We start from the raw sequence: 19242 nt of genomic DNA on the forward strand, positions 1-19242 counted from the left end.
GGTCCAGATTAAAGTTTGGGAAAATCCACTGTGTTTAATCAGTCATTATGTTGCTAACTGTCCCACCGCAAATTCAAATTAACATTCATTTTCCTGTTGAGTGGACCGTTCAACCTAACCGGTCACGAGCACATCAAGACGACAGTGAGTACACGGCTTTCGTGTGAATTCCCTGGCGCTTACGAGTATTATTAGCACTATGCAATGGGAGGCGGTTCTGTCTAAGCTAAGATAATGTAAACATTATGAGCTGGGATGCTCATGTGGGTAATGGAGGTTCAAGTTTGGCTTGCAACTATTTTTATTATCATACCAAAATATGCTTTTAGAGTTTAATATTTAACAAGTTCGGTATTTTAGACTTAAAGCCCTGTTTTCAGATTGTTTATGGTGAAATAGAATGGTTTTGACTGAAATTTCGACATTTGCGGCTGCCCTGAGAATTTTCGCGTCTTTGTGTTTCAGCTCCTACCTTTACCTTTTTGGTTTAATGGTGCACTGGAACAATCCTTCCTAAAATGCATTAAACTTTCGTTTACAAAGACGTGAAACTCACCGAGTGGTCAGGGGTGTTCACTGATATGCTCACACAAAAATCGCTGCAATCGCTTGTGGACCTATTTTTCCAAACGCCTCACACCCGTATATTCTTCCGCTTAGAGCTTGAATAATAGACACTCCAGCCCAGGTGGTGGCGCTAATCCGCCTTTGCCAATCGCAAGAATAGAAACAAAGTTCCCGGTGCGGAGTAATACCGTACCTCACAGCACAACTAATACAAGTCAATGGAGTTGGCAAAAACTACGATAAAACCTGTTGGAATGCGTCTTTTGCAGCGACCACTCGGTGAGTTTCACGTCTTTGTAAACAAAAGTTTAATGCATTTTAGGAAGGATTGTTCCAGTGCACCATTAAACCCATTGTTAAGGTGTGAGGTGAAACACAAACACGCGAAAATTCTCAGGGCAGCCGCAAATGTCGAAATTTCAGTCAAAACCGTTCTATTTCACCATAAACAATCTGAAAACAGGGCTTTAAGTCTAAAATACCGAACTTGTCCTTTAAATAAAAAATACATGCACCTCCAAAAATCCCCTTAGCTGAACATTACACCTATACATCACAGGTCTCATAAGTGTCAAGTCAGAGAAACATAAAAACTTTTTCAGCATCTGAACTAAACATGAGGCATTTGAGCGGTCTGCCGGTTGGGCTGTACGATAGCTGGAGGTAATCTGAACATCAGCGTGTATCAATCCTCTTCAGGCTGCTCTGACAGAGCTGATTTCTCTTCACCATGCATGAGGAGCAGTCTGGGCAATGTAAACAGACATCTGAAAGGTTCTTGACTCATCTCCTCCACACGATAGAGGTAAACAGAGCGAGGGCTGATGGGAGATAAATAAAGAGCCGAGTTTGTGGCAAGGCCCTCCCATTCAGAGCCTTGAGAGAAATCACCCACTTATTGCGTTCGGGGCATGAGACACTGTATTTAATCAACAACATTACGGCACCGCGGTAGGCGAAATAAAACAACGCTTTTCTCTTGTTGTATATTTATGCTCTGAATGCATGTTGACCTGACGCAGGGATTTAAATAACAAGAGAGACGCATAAATCAAAACGTTACGTGACAGCCGAAATCTCAAATAAGCTACAATGCTGCTTATTAAAACCTAAAGACTCATTATTAGGCCTTACGAGAGCAGTTGATCTTTTAAGCGGATTGATTTTTCATGCAGCCAGCATATGCATGCCTAATATTATATATTCCCAAACGTACCTGGTCTCTAGTGGGACGTTGCTGTTTAAAAGCCAGTTGTCCTGGGCGCTGCCTGAGTCCTGGGCACTGGGAGGACCCTCATTGAGAGTCGAGTTATCGGTGGGTGCCGGGCTCGGGTTACTGCGCTGGGTGTAGTTGCTGTGACTCAGGGAGCCAACGGAGGCGCTGTGGTGCTGACTGGGCGAGTGGGAGTGAGAGAGGGGCAGCGGCGGCGTCCGTAAACGGGAATGATTCTGGAAGGAGCCTTCTGGATTAAAAAAGAGAAAGAAAAACAGAGTCAATAACATAAACAGTACTATCAGCAAACGCATTAAATTAAGTAATTAACATCTCTATTTAAGAAAGATTTTGCAGTGTTCATTAGCGTTTAATGCGCTGATTATTTATTTGTAGTGTGTGTCTGAAAAGTCAACAAGTCAATTTTCATTAGAAAGCATTTTATTGGAAATAGATAGCAATCTGCTAAGGCAGCAGATTGTCCTCTGGGGGCGCACTAACAAAATATCTGTGTACGAGAGGGTTACTGATGTTCGGCTTTTATTGACAAATAAAACTTAATTTTATAGCCAATACCAATAGCAGGCATTTAAGTAACAACTTTAGGATTAAATTATCGCACACTTTCATCTTCAAATTGTCTCTATTTGTGTTTAGCTAAACAAGTGTTGCATACTATTTAGATACCAGGTGTAGTTTACATATTTAAAGTCAAACTGCAGCTGCCGATTTAAAGAGTCATGAGCGACTGATTGACCTGACAGACGTATGCAAATTTTATGCTAATGCATAGCAACACAGAGCTGAAACAACAGCTAACATGATCTTCTACAACTATAGCGTTACAATTATACCGCAAATAGAGCGAAACTACTTTTAGGTTTAACAATTTAATAAAACAAACAAGAGCATAATTTGAATTTGGTTATTGTAGAAAAAAACTGTGCGTATGTGTGGCGCTATTAGCATGTTTAGGTGAGACAGGGTGATGGAGCGCTTAACCAACTGTCAGAGATAAACAGAAAGTGCACTTCACAAAGCTTCTCATTGTCACACTAAAACAGCAGGAATCACACAAACAGCATCAGTTAGAAAATACACCGCTGACAGTCTGTCATTATCAAGTAGACTAAATAACCAGCATCAACCTGTTTGAAATTCACGAACTTAACCAAGCCCAGTTTGTCTGGCTGTGCTTCGTTTTAAGCAACCGACAATGCGTCTGTCTCCAAATGTCACTTTGCGACATGGACGACGTATGGCTATCAGACTGAAGATCCTGAGCATCAGGTTGTGGCAATCCAGACGCAGATAAAGACCCTTGTGTCCTTGTGCGTGCCGCAGCCCTTCATTTCTATATCAGCTAACCCATTCATCAATCAATATGCTAACGCCTCATTGCGCTAAGAACCTGTACTTAACAAGAACAAAGCTGTTTCGTTTTACACCTGTCGACAACATTCAATGGCCTCTTAGCTAGAGAGACTTGTTTTGCTAGAGTTTTGCTTAAGTGGCTAGTGCGCTAGATGTTTATTTACATATGAGAAATGCAACCCTGGGTTGGTATGCTATGTAATGCAGATAGCACAAATGCTCAGACTTGACGTTATAATTTTGTCATGTAATTTAATTTACGAACTTTCAATTAAAATTAGGTGTTTATTATTTTTAAGTGGTCAAAATATGTACCCTAGCTGTCACTGGGGCGGTACCCTTTAAAAGTTCCTCATATGAACTATTAGGTGCAGATACTTACCGATATGTACCTTTGAAGTACTAATACGAACTCTTTAGGTGCAATGTTGTACTTTTTCAAAGGGTACAAGCACAGGCATTGCTCACAGTGGGTTATATAAAATATGAATATAGTTATCTTTTTATAAATTTCTATTTGAAGATGTCATAATTGTTAAAAAAGCAGTATATGCATGGTACTTAAAGGGGATAAAATATAGCATTTCTTTAATTTCTACACCCAATCCAAGATTAGCCCAAACATGATTGCAAATGAGGTTTATTGGTTGATTTATTGGGTTCTGCATGGCGGTGATGTTTTAAAGAGAAACTATCGTCCGATTCACAATTTTACATTTCCTTTGGTGTGTGTAGGTGTGTATTAGTACATGTTAACGATATGCAAAAGGTACAAACCCCAAAGTAAACGATAATGCGAGTTATCGTCTCCAATGTAAATCTCTTTTCTTGGACTACAACAAACACACAGATTGTAGGCAACAGTTTACTTCCTAGGATTGGTGATGTAGGCAAGACCGACATTATCATAATTCCTCTCGATTCAGACTCACAGCCTGTAAGTTTACTCCTGTTACCATTGCATTGTGAGCGAATCTTTCAAACATGGTAAGGAGGGTCACATTTCCAGATGACGTAAGAGGTATTCAGGCCAATCACAACGTACAGATTAGCTGGCCAATCAGAAACAGAGCTTTTCAAATCTGTGCGTTTCAGGAAGAAATGGAAATCTGGAGTTACAAAAATGTAAGGTATATTGAAAATAATGTGTTTTTTGAACCATAAATAACGCAAACACGTCGTATTATACAAAATACACAAAATATCGTTGTTTTTAGCAATAAAATATGTGCCCTTTAACTAACGTATCTAAGAACAGTTGTTGATCCAGTCCAAACCGGCCTTTCTAATCCATTTATATTCTCTATAGCACAAAGGTAGCAACAAGGACTACAATAGATGGCATTGAGCAAAATGCGTAAAAAACAACTCCGAGTCATTTTCTTCAATGCTGCCTCTTTACAGGTCTTACCGCAGTCTCACACACCAAGCGACACAGTATGTTCTCTGTTGGAGGCATGTCACCGGGGTAAAAGAATGGTAGTTCTCATATCTCTCATATGACTAAATGAGTGCGTTTGCACCATGTGGTGAATGCACATTTCTACTGAAGATCATTACGGGATGTGCACTGACAGGGACCCCGTTACTTTTTTTATTCGCTTTCATTTTAGGCATGGGGCCGGATCATTTGTCAGAGACTATGACAGATGGGCCCGTACCGAGCTGCATTCCCACAATCCTACGCCACCAATTACTCAGAGCTCTGTTGCTTCTTCGAGCCAAGCTGATGATGGCCCTGATGAAACCGGATCAAAACAGACAAAAAGCTGAAAGAGAGATGAACCATTTTCCTGCACTGCCAGGGAAAGTAATACTGTGCGGGCGTATGACTACTGCGAAAGCGATGAGGTTCAGGGAAGGTTAACGTCAACTTGGTAAATTGGCTTATCTGACTGTCTAAGTATTTTAAGATGAGAATATATTAGACCTAATTTTAATTTGCAAAGACAACTAAGGCAACACTATTGATGTTGAATCACATATTTTAGAGGCAACCACACAAATGCATGGGAATGTTAAATGATGATGAATGGGAATGCTGACAGATCACTTTTCATTGTTATTGACCTCCATGATCTTGAGCAGCCTGACATGTCAACTCCTGGCTCAACCAATGATGTGAGTTTGTATCGGGACTATCAGGGGTTGGAGCAGGAGGTGGAGAGGTTATAGAATTGGAAACAATTTCCATGATTTTGTCATGGAAAATAAATTGTACAAGTGAAAAGAAGAAACCAAAAAGCATTGCGCATTTTGGAAATGCTACAAACCACAACAGGCTAAAACATAGTTGGTTAGGCAATGCATCATCCAATTTTAAACACCTCACTAAACAGTGTTTTTAGAAGATGTTTGTCTTAACCCAGGTTTTGTGTTCCCTAAACAACAGCCAACAAGAATGCTGATGCAGCGTTCAGGGGTTAGAGCTTTATTTCCACTGAAAGGCACCAAAGGTAGAGTTCACTTGAGTCCTTGAGACAAAGAACATATCGGACGAGAAGCAATGATTCAGCAAGAACAATTCGGCACGGTTGAAAAGGACCAGAGAGAGTGGAAGGTCCTTCATCGATCTAGTTTGCACAACATCAGGCATCCGCAGAAAAGTTTGTTTTGCCATTCCTCTAGGAAATTCTTGGATTCTAACGGTCTTTAAAAGAATGATAAATCTACATTGCTTTCAAAGGGAAGGTGGCCAAACGTATTCTCTTGAGATAAAAAAATATAATAGGCAACTAATTACTCTAGATGATACTGGCAGTGAAATAAAATTACTTTATGATTACAAGACAGCAAATTAATAAATTGGAAATTGCAAAGAAAGACGGGCATCTCTCTGTGGACATTCCCTGGCACTCTTTTGTAGATTAACAACAATGCTTTTAAATGGGAAGGGTTATATATCCAAGACAGAATAACTTTACTGAAAAGTGTTAAAAAGCTCATTTGACCTGCCGGAGTGTTCTTGATGAGTTTGACTCCGTTTAGCAACTGATCACAGGCCAGAAATATTTCCCAAGCTTTTCTCTCGAGTTCAATATTCGCAGGCGTCAAAAGCCCATTAAACTTGTCTGAAGTCAATCTCCAAGGAAAATTGGGTTGCTCCAGTCAGCAGTGTTAGTTAACCAGCGGGTGACAGAAAAAAAACATCAAACCCTGGAGCAGAATTGATTTGTGCAAATGAATAATTGATAAAGAACAAGGTCAGCCAAATTTATTCTTTAAAGTGTCATAATATGAGCTTTTGAAACACAACAACAACAATAAAAGGTTTTGAATTTACATATTTGGGTGCATTTCCAGACACCTGTCAAGATCATTTACAGGTCATATTTTACTCACTTTCATTCTATATACTCAATACGTGAGTCAATAGCTGCATTTCCATTACCCTTCAATTTGCGCAAACTGAAATAGAGAATTGAAAATGTGCCCAATGGAAACATGCCAATTTTGCATAAACTTAAATAAGTTTGAACGCTCGGGTGAGGTGGATTTTCAGGCACTTTGAAAAAGAAATATATTGCAAAGCTGCAATGGAAACAGTATTTTTTCGCATTTACACGTCACCTGACGTGCATAAGTGTCACATGTTAATTCTTTAAAGGGGACAGAGAATGAAAAACCATTTTTACCTTGTCTTTGTTGAATAATGGTAGTCTACCCACATTCAAAAACATACAAAAAGTGCTAAACATGTTAAACATCTCAGTCTCGTAGAAATTCCTCTTTTAGAAATGTCAGCCAGAAAACGGCCCAATCTGAAAAACTGATGCTTATGACATCACAGGCATCTAACTGCCCCTCCACTTTAAAATAATTGGCTACATTTTTTGAGTGGCAGCTAAGTCAGCCAATCAGTAATGAGCTTGCAAGTTAAGCCAGTAGGGGGAGCCAAATAGGTGCAAAACCACTTGTTTAAAATCCCCCACCCTAATAGAGCTATCTGAGAGAGGTTTTTAGGAAGCTTCTAAGGCATTACAGACCCCCCAAAAAAAATTTGTTTACATGTCACATCACAGAACAAGGATAAATACTCCGTTCAATCATTCTATGTCACCTTTAAACATGCCGCAGTAAGTTTGGTTAGAGGACAAGACAGAAAAGATGTGGCTTAAGAAGAACCTACAAGCGCATGACATCAAAACACAGAAAACTCAATTTGGGAGTCGACTGCTCTGTATGCTCTAAAAATGTTGCTTTCGCAGTATTTTGATGTCAGTCATATGAAGTCGAACACACTCGTCATGGTCTTTGGGATGACTTTACAAAATTACGCTTTAGTCGCATAACGTCAGTTAATGTAATGCTGTAATTTCTCCGTTTTTGTCGACCTTTAGAAAATAACACTAAAATTTGGAAATCTTTCATGGAAACGCAGCGAATGTGAAGATCTTGTAAGTGTCAGTGCATATGATCATGGGAATGCACATATTCTTTGTAATGGACTCATCTTTTTAAAAAGCTCTGTGTCCCTGATTGGCCAGCTAATCTGTACGTTGTGATTGGCCTGAATACCTCTGACTTCAGCCGGAAATGTGATGCTCCTTACCATGTTTGAAAGATTTGGTCACAATGCAGTGCTAACATGAGTTAATTTACAGGCTGAGTCAGAAGCGGGATTATCAGAATTATTAATTATCAATTATTTAATTATCAGAATTATGATGTCAGTCTTGTCTACATCACCAATCCCAGGAAGTAAACTGTTGCCTACAATCCGTGTGTTTGTTTTATTCCAAAAAAAGAGATTTACGTTGGCTATCATTTATTACTTTGCGGTTTGTACCTTTTGCATATTGTCAACATGTACTAAAACACAATTAAACACCAAAGAAAACGTAAAAATGTGAATCGGATAATTGGTGCTTTTTAAGTTAACCCATATGTAGAGTGCCAATTTTCTAACCACATCATTGCTTTAGGGTTACAGGCTGATAAAAGTCTATTTAGGTTCATAGTTACGAAATAACAGTCTCGGAATAACAGTTGTCACACCTGAAAGTGAGATCTCGCATGACACGCCTCATACACCCGATCAAACACTCAAAGTGTGAGATTAGCTTCAGAATTAATCAAAATCCCTCTGCTAGCCAGAAGTATCATTAAACTCCATCCACTGCCGCGAGTGTGGCTAAAAATGGGAAGAAGGGTGAGCATTCGTCTGACCTGCTAGCTTTGTTTGCTAAGTTTGTTTCCAGTTTTTAATTGTTTGGATAAGGTTGTGGACTTGTATTCTCCAATCTGCACGAACAGCCGGCAGCTATCCTGGGCGTTAATGTAAGGCTGTGTGTTTACACTTTTCCTCCATTCAATCATCGACTGAGGTGTCGTTCCTAACCATTAGAGAAGACAGCGAGAAAGATGCATGCGTGAATGCAGGCTGTCTTCGCCGGTTTCATTTGAAGGCTATCAGATATAACTAACAGCACTCAGAATCTCTCAAACTCTCAAACTCATCAAGTGTGAGTAACCGACGGCTTAGCTGACACCTCCGCAGTTATATCACCAAAATCAAATGCGGAAAATATACATCTCAGTGTTTGAAAGCCCGCTGGAATGGCAGCGGCCAATTTTTGGTAGAAAAAGAAATCTTGTTGGATCAAAAGCAAGGGTGCTTTTTTTTGGGGGGGGGGGGGTGCATTGTTGTTTTTTTCTAGAAGACATATGATGTTGAAACGTGCAGATGGCTCTGTCTGGCGCTTTGTTATCTCCATGGTAACCTCAAGAATGGATTATCTAAATAAAGAGGCGATTCATGAGCCACATTTACCAAAGGTGACAACACATTAGCAAAACAGCTGGATGGCTGCAATTAAACGAATGGACTGTGGTTCCTGTGCAGGTATCTGGCTGAAATTAATATATAAATAACTCATATTTTCTCAAAAAGAGATATTGCAGGTAAAAGTTGCAACACCATCGGAAGGCCGACTGCATCTCCGGTGGATTTATGTTCCTCGTAAACCTCATTTGCTTTCCGCGAAGTGACAACAGGAGGCTGATTAAATAAGCTGGGATGAAACCAGACTGATCCACATGCGTAGCTGCAGGCTGACCCCGTAGCTTAATTTCCACCCGTTCATTCCTGTCTGGTCAACTGCAAAGGCATGTTGTGCAAGCCCCTACAGAGAGAATCCATACTACATTAGTGGCGCGAACCCCATGCTGCTCGCTGTTAAAGGATGCAAAGACAAGAGCCGCTCTGTGCCGAAGAACAGGGGCTCAGCAGGGAGCCTGTGGCCCTATAGCCATCTCCCCAGGAAATGGACCCGAAGAGAAAGCAAGGGGCCACGGAGCAACGCATGCTCAATAGACGGACCTTAAGCTTCATCGAGTCTGTCCCATCAGACTAACCAGGCTAAGCGGGCGTAGAGATCTTTCACTTTCTCTTTTCAAAGTCTTAATTTCGCTCTTTTTATACTCAAAGCATCTGGTTTGTGGACCATAGATTAAGGACGGTTGTGCAGCTGAGGTAGATGAATTGAAAATAAAAGTATATGCGAGAGCTATTTGGTCTATAAAATGCAACAGACACATTTTTCTATGATAATGTAGAATCACTATGGGAAAAGTGAAATTGGCTCAAACTGATAACTTTGTCTCCAGGTGATGGCTGTGAGCAGAGATGAATTTTAGTAGAGGAGATTTCCCTGTAGTGAAATTTGTGTAACTCCGGCTCTGAGGCCAAATCCTGCTTTATCTTGCATTATACACCCGGGACTTGGTGTTTCAGACGTTAACCACTTACAAATCTTTTTGATACTTCAGCTTTCTTTGCTATGTAGATGTCAGGAGTGGAGCTCCCATGTTTCAATATACAATTCCTCCTGAAATGGGAGAAAATCAAACATACAAAATTCCACAGTAGACCTTCAACCCTGAGCTAAATTCTGAATCAGATTCCTGGAAATAACCTGCATTTCTAAAGACCTGTATATAATCTTACACAATCAAATCACACAAAATTGACACCAGCGACATGAATGGAGCCATTACGGGTAGTTCAGGAACCTTTACTCAACCTGTATGTGTCCCTTTTTATCATTGTAATTTTGTAATTCTCAGATGGGAGTCAGGCTTGAAAAAGTCGTGTCACAACACAGTCACAAACGTTGTAAAGTGCTAGCTTCAAATCCTGACAAGGCGAATAAAGGGCACACAAGGTTTAACGCATGTCTTATTAAGCCCTACCAGTAGAAGCAAAGTAAAACATCAAAATATTACAGGGTAGCAAGTCTGACATATCTTTGCAGACATCTGCTTGTTTACGCAGCACATACGTTAAACGCAGCAAAAAATGGCCAGAAACTGTGAAATATTCTGCGCTAACTGTGGTAATGAATTGACAGTGTGGTTTTGGATGGCAGGCGGAGTGAATGAGGACACCTCTTATTTAAAACAAAAGACTTTAACAAAGGAGACCGCCACCTATTCAACAGTCTGTCATTACTGTATCGCTCTTTCAAAGCCTTGAGCTATCCCACATATCTGTTAAAATCTACAGCAGTATGCTAATGTAAGGTAAATGAAAGCAGTTGGCTGTTTGTTCTCAGGTTAAAAAAGGCCTGGGCTGAACTATAACAGCAGGAAAGATGGCTCAAATCGGTTCGTTAGGCTGTTTAAGTGAATAAAGAGCAGCATCTTTCTATTCTTATTATAATTGGGTCCTTGTTTTGTTTAATGGTACAGCAAATACAGTGGCCAAACAATGAAAAATGTCAATGAGGGTGCTTTTCAAAAGACAGGATAATTTCCATTATTTACACTTGTTTATTTATAATCATTCACAATGGTTGTGTTCACACAGTCATCGTTTGAGATTGACAACTGTATTTATGTATGTGCAGGTGCAACAGGACACAGGATCGAAACTATGTTTGTGTGAACAATTATGTTAATCTGCTTTTGTAGTTCATGAAAGTTTTGAGAAATGGCTGTAAATTTAGTGACAAATACCAATAGTCATTATAAAGACGATGTTGACAATAAGGACGGTTTCACATTTGGTGCGATTGCCTGTTCCGAACCCGAGTTCGATTGCTCCCCCCTCCCCATGCCCCCCATGGACTGTGTTCACATATTATTTTTGCATCCGAACCGCGGTACGCTTGCATCATCAACCGCTGTAAACGAGAAGACGACAAGCGTGATTGACGAACTGCAAGCAGAGAGATGATTTCTGAATGCCTCCGCAAAAATTGACGTCGGCGGACAGACCGTTGTCATCGAAACGACTTTAGTATGTTTGCGGCAGACAGACGCAAGTGCGTTTCTGTATTATTTCTTTGAAAACAAAACCAAAGGTTTAAAAAAAATAAGAACAAAAGTCAAGCAAGCATTCTATGCATTTTGTTGTCAAGGTAAGTGCATGCACACAAACACACACGTCTGTTTTGGTGGGACATTCCATATAATACGTAATTAACAGTGGTTCACATCCGCGATTTGGTATGATTGCGCTCACATTAGCAGCGAACCGATCTGGAGTTCACATGAACCGGACCCCAGACCACCCTTTTTAAGCGGACTCGAGTACGTTTCGCGGGTGCGCACCCGAGTTCGGAAGACAGCGTTCACATCATCCAAATGTACCGAACTCTGATATCAATCGAACCCGGGTGCGCACCAAAAGTGCTAATGTGAAAACGCCCTAAAACAAAAAGCTTAATTAATGCACAACATCACTATTTTGTACCAGTTTCGATTTACCTGAAAGTTTGACAAGTCAAACATGAAAGATTAATAGTAAATAATGTGAATTGTGGATCAAATAAACTAAAAATCTATATATTTTTCATTGATTTCGTGTACATTTTGAATGCATTTCCTGGTTAAAGTGTACCTAGCCAGCGTTTAAAAGTACACTTGCATTTACACTAGATGTGATGAAGCTAACAGACGTGGGTGTGAGTCTGTAAGCCAAAAATGACTGACAATGCAAATCCGCCCAGTTGTAAGAAACGAAGAAAAGAAAGCGATCAAACCTTGCATCGACCTTGTTCAACACAGCATAGCCTCTGGCAGGAACCCCACTATTTTACTACCAGGGGACGAAAAGCTTAACTCCAGTGGATAAACTTCTTCTCTTACGGCACTGTGGTATGTTACTTTGTCTCCGTCAAATAGAGCCTTATGGTGCCTTGCATAGCTCGAAGGCAAGGGACCGATTTCTTTGGTGAGTGTGCTACCCCTCGCTGGCAGCCCTAGGGTAACCTATATACCAATGCAAATCACAGCCATTTGTCGAAGAGATAAATCCCATTTCAGCGCTAGGGTGCCACCGCCAAGGTGACCAAAACGCTTGCTAGCTGCTGCGCAGATAAGGGAAAGTTACGGGAGATGATTCATTGCTTTACGGAAGCAGGCGACCAGAATACTTTGGAGTTTGATGTAATTCCAAGCCTTGGGTGGTTAACTTGTAAAGGCCGATCAATTATTTATAGCTTTTTTTTGTTCTGTTCTACTCTGTAAAGGAGCCTTGAGGGAAAAAGCCAAGAGGCGCTAGTGATGACAGGTTTCATATCGACTCCTCAGCATCGACGTGCTCTCTGCTTTCTTCTGATTACGAAAGCGATGTGAAGCTTTTTATCCGGACAGCATGTTAACGAAATACTTTTTGATCCTGTTTCTAATTATGTAGTCGTTTGTAGTATAAACATCTAGCATGGACATCAATGTAAGACAGATTTAGGCTAATAGTCTTGCCAGATTCGGCCCCTCTGGGATTCGGAAGTATAATGAATCGCCTGTCAATGTCAACATCCAACATTTCGTGCATTATTAGTTGAAATTTGACACATTGTGATTACACTTTTAAGGTTTTGCCATTTTCATGCTTTTAATGTGTGTCTCTGACGTCAGCCGGAAATGTGACGCTCCTTACCCTGTTTGAAAGATTCGCTCACAATGTAATGCTAACAGGAGTTAACTTACAGACTGTGAGTCAAAGCGGGATGAATTATGATAATGTCGATCTTGTCTACATCACCAATCCCAGGAAGTAAACTGTTGCCTACAATCCGTGTGTTTGTTGTAGTACAAGAAAAGAGGTATAAGTTGGAGACGATAACCCGGTCATCGTTTACTTCGGGGTTTGTACCTTTTGCATATCGTTAACATGTACTAATACACACTTATACACCAAAGGAAATTAAAAATTGTGAATCGGAAAATTTCAAATTTCAAATGTTTTTTTTTTATCCTACAACTGCAAGTAAAGGCAACTCTGCAATCTAAAATACATCAACAAATATAATAATCTTTCCAGACATATTTCAACACAACAAAGGTCTCTAAACAGCAAAAGTAAATGCAATCCAAGTTCAAACTGTGAAGTATATTGTAAACCGCATTAGAAGTCATGTCAAAGGGTGAAATTAGTCATGACAGCTGTAGTGAGGGTGAAGCTGCCAAACCTCCACTTAAATACTGAAGATACAAAGTGTGTTGAACAAAGCTTTGATTCCCACAATGCCAAAAACAACTGGATGAATATTCCAAATATAAATACAAATATGAACTTCAAGATAATAAAGTCCATAAAAAGCGCAATTTTTAAATCTTAGGGTTAAAACTTTACTATTTTGTTTATTTCGTAAAATGTTACCTTAAAAAGCATTGAATACAAAATTGGCTACTACTATATGTTACAACATGCAATACGACTGAATCAGAATATATGAATCAATCGCTACATATCACTACAAATTGCTACAATACATCTTTAATCCTAAATAAAAAAATGTGTTTATCTGTATTTCAATTATTTTTTTCAGAATGCCCCTAAAGTATAAAATTGCCTCTGGTGTCTTAAGAAAATAAGAAAAATCGAATGTAAGCCAAAACAGATTAACACAATTTTGATTCAACATTTCACTGCAACTTAATTGAGTCTAATCTTTATCAGATTAAATATAAATGTAAATATTACTCACATTTCTAGATCTTGTTACTGGTGTATCTTACAGGCAATATCCACACCATGATATGTTCAGTACTGGGCAGCACATAACTAAATGCACTTTTACAGTAAATTAGAAATTCACGTAGAACTACAATAAACTAGCAAATCCACTAATGGACAAAAATATACATCCATACAATTTTTCTTAATATTATTTGTAAAATAAAAAACGCAACACCTCTGTGACACTCCCTCGCTCTCTCTTGGTTTTCAAGCATGACATCTCTTCTCAGGCCTTATTTCAAGTTTCAACAAACTTCTCACCGCCTCCACAACTACTAACAAAACCTCCAAAAATAGATGTTCGCTCTAAAGCCCACCCAGCAGGGGATGATGGGACCGGCAGTGATATTTAAAGGAACTCACCGTTAGCAGTCGCAGTGGCCAGAGCACAGACGTTCCCTGAGCCGGTTTTAACTAAGAATGAATTGGGGCCAAACTCATCTTCTGACTCAGAGTCCCGGCCGGCCTGAGCCCCACTGTTACCTAGCAACCTTCCATGGCCCTGATTCGCTGCATGGGAGGGGGGAGGGTAGGGGGAGTCGACAGGGGAAGAGGATGCAGATGAGCAATGGAGAGGTGCACCTGTAGACCACAAACACAAAAAACAACACGGGGGGAACAACTTAAAAACACATCTCCAAATAACAGCAGACACAACAGAAATGAGTAAATGAACTACATGCAGAGAGAGTAAACAAAAGTTGTGGATGTGAAATAAAAGCGGTCTGTCTATTACCTTTTTCTCATTTAGATTTCTGCACCCGAGAAGAAATTTTAACCCCTCGAGTTGTTTTATTTTTATATCAAAAGACAGATAGACAGACAACCTTTAACACAGGGAATATCTAGAATGGATCACTGGTGACAAATAGTGGATAAAAACTATTCATCAACAGCAAGTCAAACAGATATTGAGTAAATCTCACATAAAGATGTCAATTTGATGTCAATTAAAATCCCCTTGTTTGTGGGTTAAATGTGAGATTCATCCAATCTTGTAAGATAATAACTCTAAAAAAATGCTTGGTTATTTTTAACCTACATGTATTGTTGGGTCAAAGGAGACAAATCCAGCCATTGAGGTAAAATAACCAAAAAATTTTTTTTGGGTTAAAACAATCCAACAGTTTAGGTTAAAACAACGCAACAGGCTGTGTTTGTCTGTTTTTGACCCAACACTGGTATGAACATAATTCAGTGTGCATGTTATCAACACAACACGTCCAAAAAGCAATGAAATTCAAGACAATTTAACAAAACAGAACCACATTTACAACACATAGGACAAAAGTAGCATACTTTGTGAAATGTATATACAGCTTCTGCTTCGTTTCCATTATAATTTCACTTGAGATGAGGTCACATGAGAACAATAGTAGTATTTCTGCATATGACCCATCACTTATATAAATGAGAATGCTAAACAAACTAATGGCATGAAGTCTGCAACGTTTTCCCAGTTGAAGGGCTCAGATGGCGTTTAAAGGGAAAAAACAGTCCCTTAAAACCACACACTTCATTTTAGCCTTTCATTTTAATTAGCACGTTTCATCCTCTGGTGTTCCCATTTTGACACATAATGTGTTATTTAACATCTAGGACATTACTACCATGCGTTTACTAAACTCACTATGGCAGGCAGTGGATCTAATAGTCGCACATTCACTGTCATTCACTGTAACGCCCCCCGCTGACTACAGATTTCCTCCAAATTTAAAGGAAATGTTGCCTTATTTCTGGTGCGGCCACATGCCGTTATGTCAGAGGAAAATTAACAATTGAGGATTTCAGATATAAAATCCACTACTGTCAAAAATTAGGTAATGATATTGGCCGAATACTCTCAGCATGTATTATACCGTTCATCAAATATCTTTGCATCAAACCCTCTTAATCATGGCCTCAGGCCATTCAGAAAGACCGCTTTGTTGACAGAATCTGCTCTGAATCGATTTTTCAACAAAGTCCTCTAAGTGCACAGAAGATGAATTGGATGAATGATGGCCCGCAAATTAACGGTAAGTTACATTCAACTTTGTGAGTATTTGGATCTGAATACAACCCATATGTGGAAGTCACATGGACCACAGCGCCCCCTAATTTTTACACACTTTTATAATTTGCAGTGTTTCTATTTGCATCTTTAGTAATTTTGCAACTGTTTACGGTTTTTTTTAGAAATGGAGGTTTTTGACAAAAAAGCTTGCTTGCACTTTTGGTTTTGCAGCGAAAAAAGTCAAATTTGTTAAATAGCAATGAAATGACTCAAGTGAGATTTGTGAAAATAAGACATTTCCTTTACTAAAGAATAACCTTTTCATTGCCATTAAAGAGAAATTACTGAATCTAAACATAAGGGCCTTAGTGGCACTTAGAGGGTTTTGCATCTGAACTCCTTAAATTGTGAATTGATCATATGATGCATTTAAACAACAACTGATGATTTGATATTACAATGTTTTACCCTTACAAAAATTAGCCATGTTTTTTTGTACCATGTACTTTTGGCCTATTGATTGCCATAGGCAAAACCATGGTTTTACTATCTTTACCATGGTTTACTCACAGCTTTTGCATTGGTATTTTGTAGTTACCATTGTTTAACTCATGTTTTTTGTTTTAACTTTAGTAAAATCATGGTTAATTTTGTTAATTAAGTTGTGCTTGTTTTCAATCACATTATAATTAGACGAGTCTTACAAAGCAATGCTAGGCTCAAATTGAGCAGTTCAACATTTATAACAACATGATAAACATTGGCATACAATCTATTCTTTGCATCAAACGAACTAAATGCATATTTATACTCATAAAATGCACGTATTTAAGCATTAAAAAACACTTACTTGAATCATTTACAAATGATAAATGTTTATATCGTGTATTCATTTCTGCCAACTAAGCTGCGTTATAAGAACAGCACCTCTAAACTAGGGTTAGTGTTAAAATGAATCACTATAATTAGACAGTGTTGCATTATATATCACAGTTCCACATGAATACTTCACTGATTTCATGGTGAAGCATGAAAGTCTCTGAAGTGTAAATCTCTGAATCGTGCATTGTTGAATCTTTGATCTCATGCTGGGAACACGACACAAGACAATAGGGACTATTAACAAAGTTTTAGAACTCTCACAAAAGGATGGGGGGTGGTTTGGTACGACCAAAATAAGGACACATTTTTTTATAATTGAAAGTCTTTATTTTAGGAATACCAAATGTAATTTAACCTGATAGCGTTAACTAAAACAAGTTTCCTAAGAAATATTTGTCAACCAGGCACCTATCAGAAAACAGGGAGATTTCTACAAATGTTGTATGTTTGGGGCAGGAATGCCTGTGTGCCTCACCAATGGCAAAGATGGAAAGTAAGATAAGCCTATTGGATGAATTTCATTCGAAAGTGAATCAATCCTATCAATCCCCTATGAATTGTCCTACTTTTTCCAAAAGGTGGAGCAATTTTGTGAGTACTGTGAAGGGTGCAAGATATTACCTTCTCTTATTTGTGACTCTGAACAACAAAACCAGTCATAAGGGTTGAGATGTATACATAATCTGAAAGCTGAATAAATAAGATTTCCATTGATGTATGGGCGAGTTTCTTGGGGAGTTGGAAGGTGCAAAACAATCCAAATATTGGGAAATCACTTTTAAATTAAGTCCTTAGCAACTGCATCCACTCACAAAAATAACTTTTTAATATATTTATGGTAAGAATTTCACAAAATATCTGCATGAAACATGATCTTTACATAATAATCCTAATGATTTTTGGCATATATTTATGTTATATTTCAGACTTTTCATGCCTAAAACTGATGCACCAATAGACCTGGTACTCCTTCCACAGATTTTATATAGATCAAAGGTAACAGAAAAAATAAGGATCAGTGCAGTGCAGAGACATTTGGAGGGGCAGGTGCTCAAGATTTTCCACCTATTCGCAGTCGCGTTCACATTGCTGCCAATCGCAAATGCCTTTTTCTAATAAAGGGAACTTTGGGCATCAAAAAGGGCACATTGGGCAAATGAGCAGAGGCAGCAACCTTCGACCCCCCAAGCCTGTCAAGAATCACATGATCCTAAAAGCAACACAACTTTCTAAAAATGACTTGGTATATTTACTTATAGCCTTGTTGAAATCCCTTTGTGAAGAGGAGATTGTACTCAATATCATTTGGAGTGACCCTATGAGTATCATCTTTTTTCACAGTGGCCTTCATGGGAACAAAATATGCCACTTAGAAACAGCCAATTATTTTTGACACTGCATTTTTGGAAAGCTAGTGGCACAGACATGAGTTACAGAAACTACGAATGAAGGCCTCATAAAATATAAGCATCTAACTACTGTCAATCAAAAATATTTTTCATTGATCTTATCTAGTGGAACGAGTCATAGACATTTATTTTTACCTAGGACAATGCAAATGATGGAGGTCTGGATAATGTATGGCAATGTTTTAAGAAAGAAAACAAAATAATTTTGCCTTCGTGCAAAAAATTTACAGAAAGTTTATGTTAAAGGTTAAACAAAATTTAACTTAATCTCACAACATGCATGAATGGAAATTCACTGATTTACTTTCTTCACCTAACTTTAACCTGCAGCCAAGACTTTAATTTCCTATTAATCATTTCTTCTCTGACAGAGAACTACATATTAAGGTCTGTTAGAAGTGCTGAAAGTCACAGAGGAGCCCGAGCAGATTCTGCATTCCTGCATGCGGAGGAGATGAAGCATTTGTCTTACAGATGAAGGCAGCTCTGCGTTTAATTAATTCTACCTTGTGTAATTTATTCTCATTTCTCCAACTTCCACAAGCACTGGAAAAGAGTCTAGTCTGAGGATGGGGATTTTAAATGGAGAATGTGTAATTTGAAATGCCCGTTTGCACTATTCTTTAAGAATATGGTTTATAGTACAGTGCAAAAGTCATTGGCCACCCTAATGGCACCATTACATTTGTTGTTTTTGCAATGGTATAGTCATCATATATAATTATTTCTCAGGCTTTTTGTTATAAAACAAGAAATTTGTATGCAATATATAAAACAATACAATTATAAGCAAAAGTGTATTTAAGTGTATTAAGTATTTAACATGATCTCG

The 19242-nt window shown here is 38.7% G+C and overlaps 1 protein-coding gene across 9 annotated transcripts in view; it reads right to left on the reverse strand.

Annotated features, from left to right (window-relative positions):
- tenm4 (teneurin transmembrane protein 4) overlaps positions 1-19242 on the reverse strand; it is a 268749-nt gene that overhangs the window by 139168 nt on the left and 110339 nt on the right. For 7 of the 9 annotated variants that reach the window (XM_065281624.1, XM_065281623.1, XM_065281622.1 and 4 more), the window contains exons 4-5: positions 14487-14705; positions 1784-2030 (exon numbers count right to left, since the gene is read on the reverse strand). In XM_065281624.1, coding sequence (XP_065137696.1) covers positions 1784-2030; positions 14487-14705 — 466 coding nt within the window. The remainder of the gene's footprint in view (positions 1-1783; positions 2031-14486; positions 14706-19242) is intronic. The other 2 variants (XM_065281625.1, XM_065281626.1) reach the window with 1 other exon arrangement.

This window comes from Paramisgurnus dabryanus, chromosome 8 (assembly GCF_030506205.2).
Source record: "Paramisgurnus dabryanus chromosome 8, PD_genome_1.1, whole genome shotgun sequence".
Classification (NCBI taxonomy): domain Eukaryota; kingdom Metazoa; phylum Chordata; class Actinopteri; order Cypriniformes; family Cobitidae; genus Paramisgurnus; species Paramisgurnus dabryanus.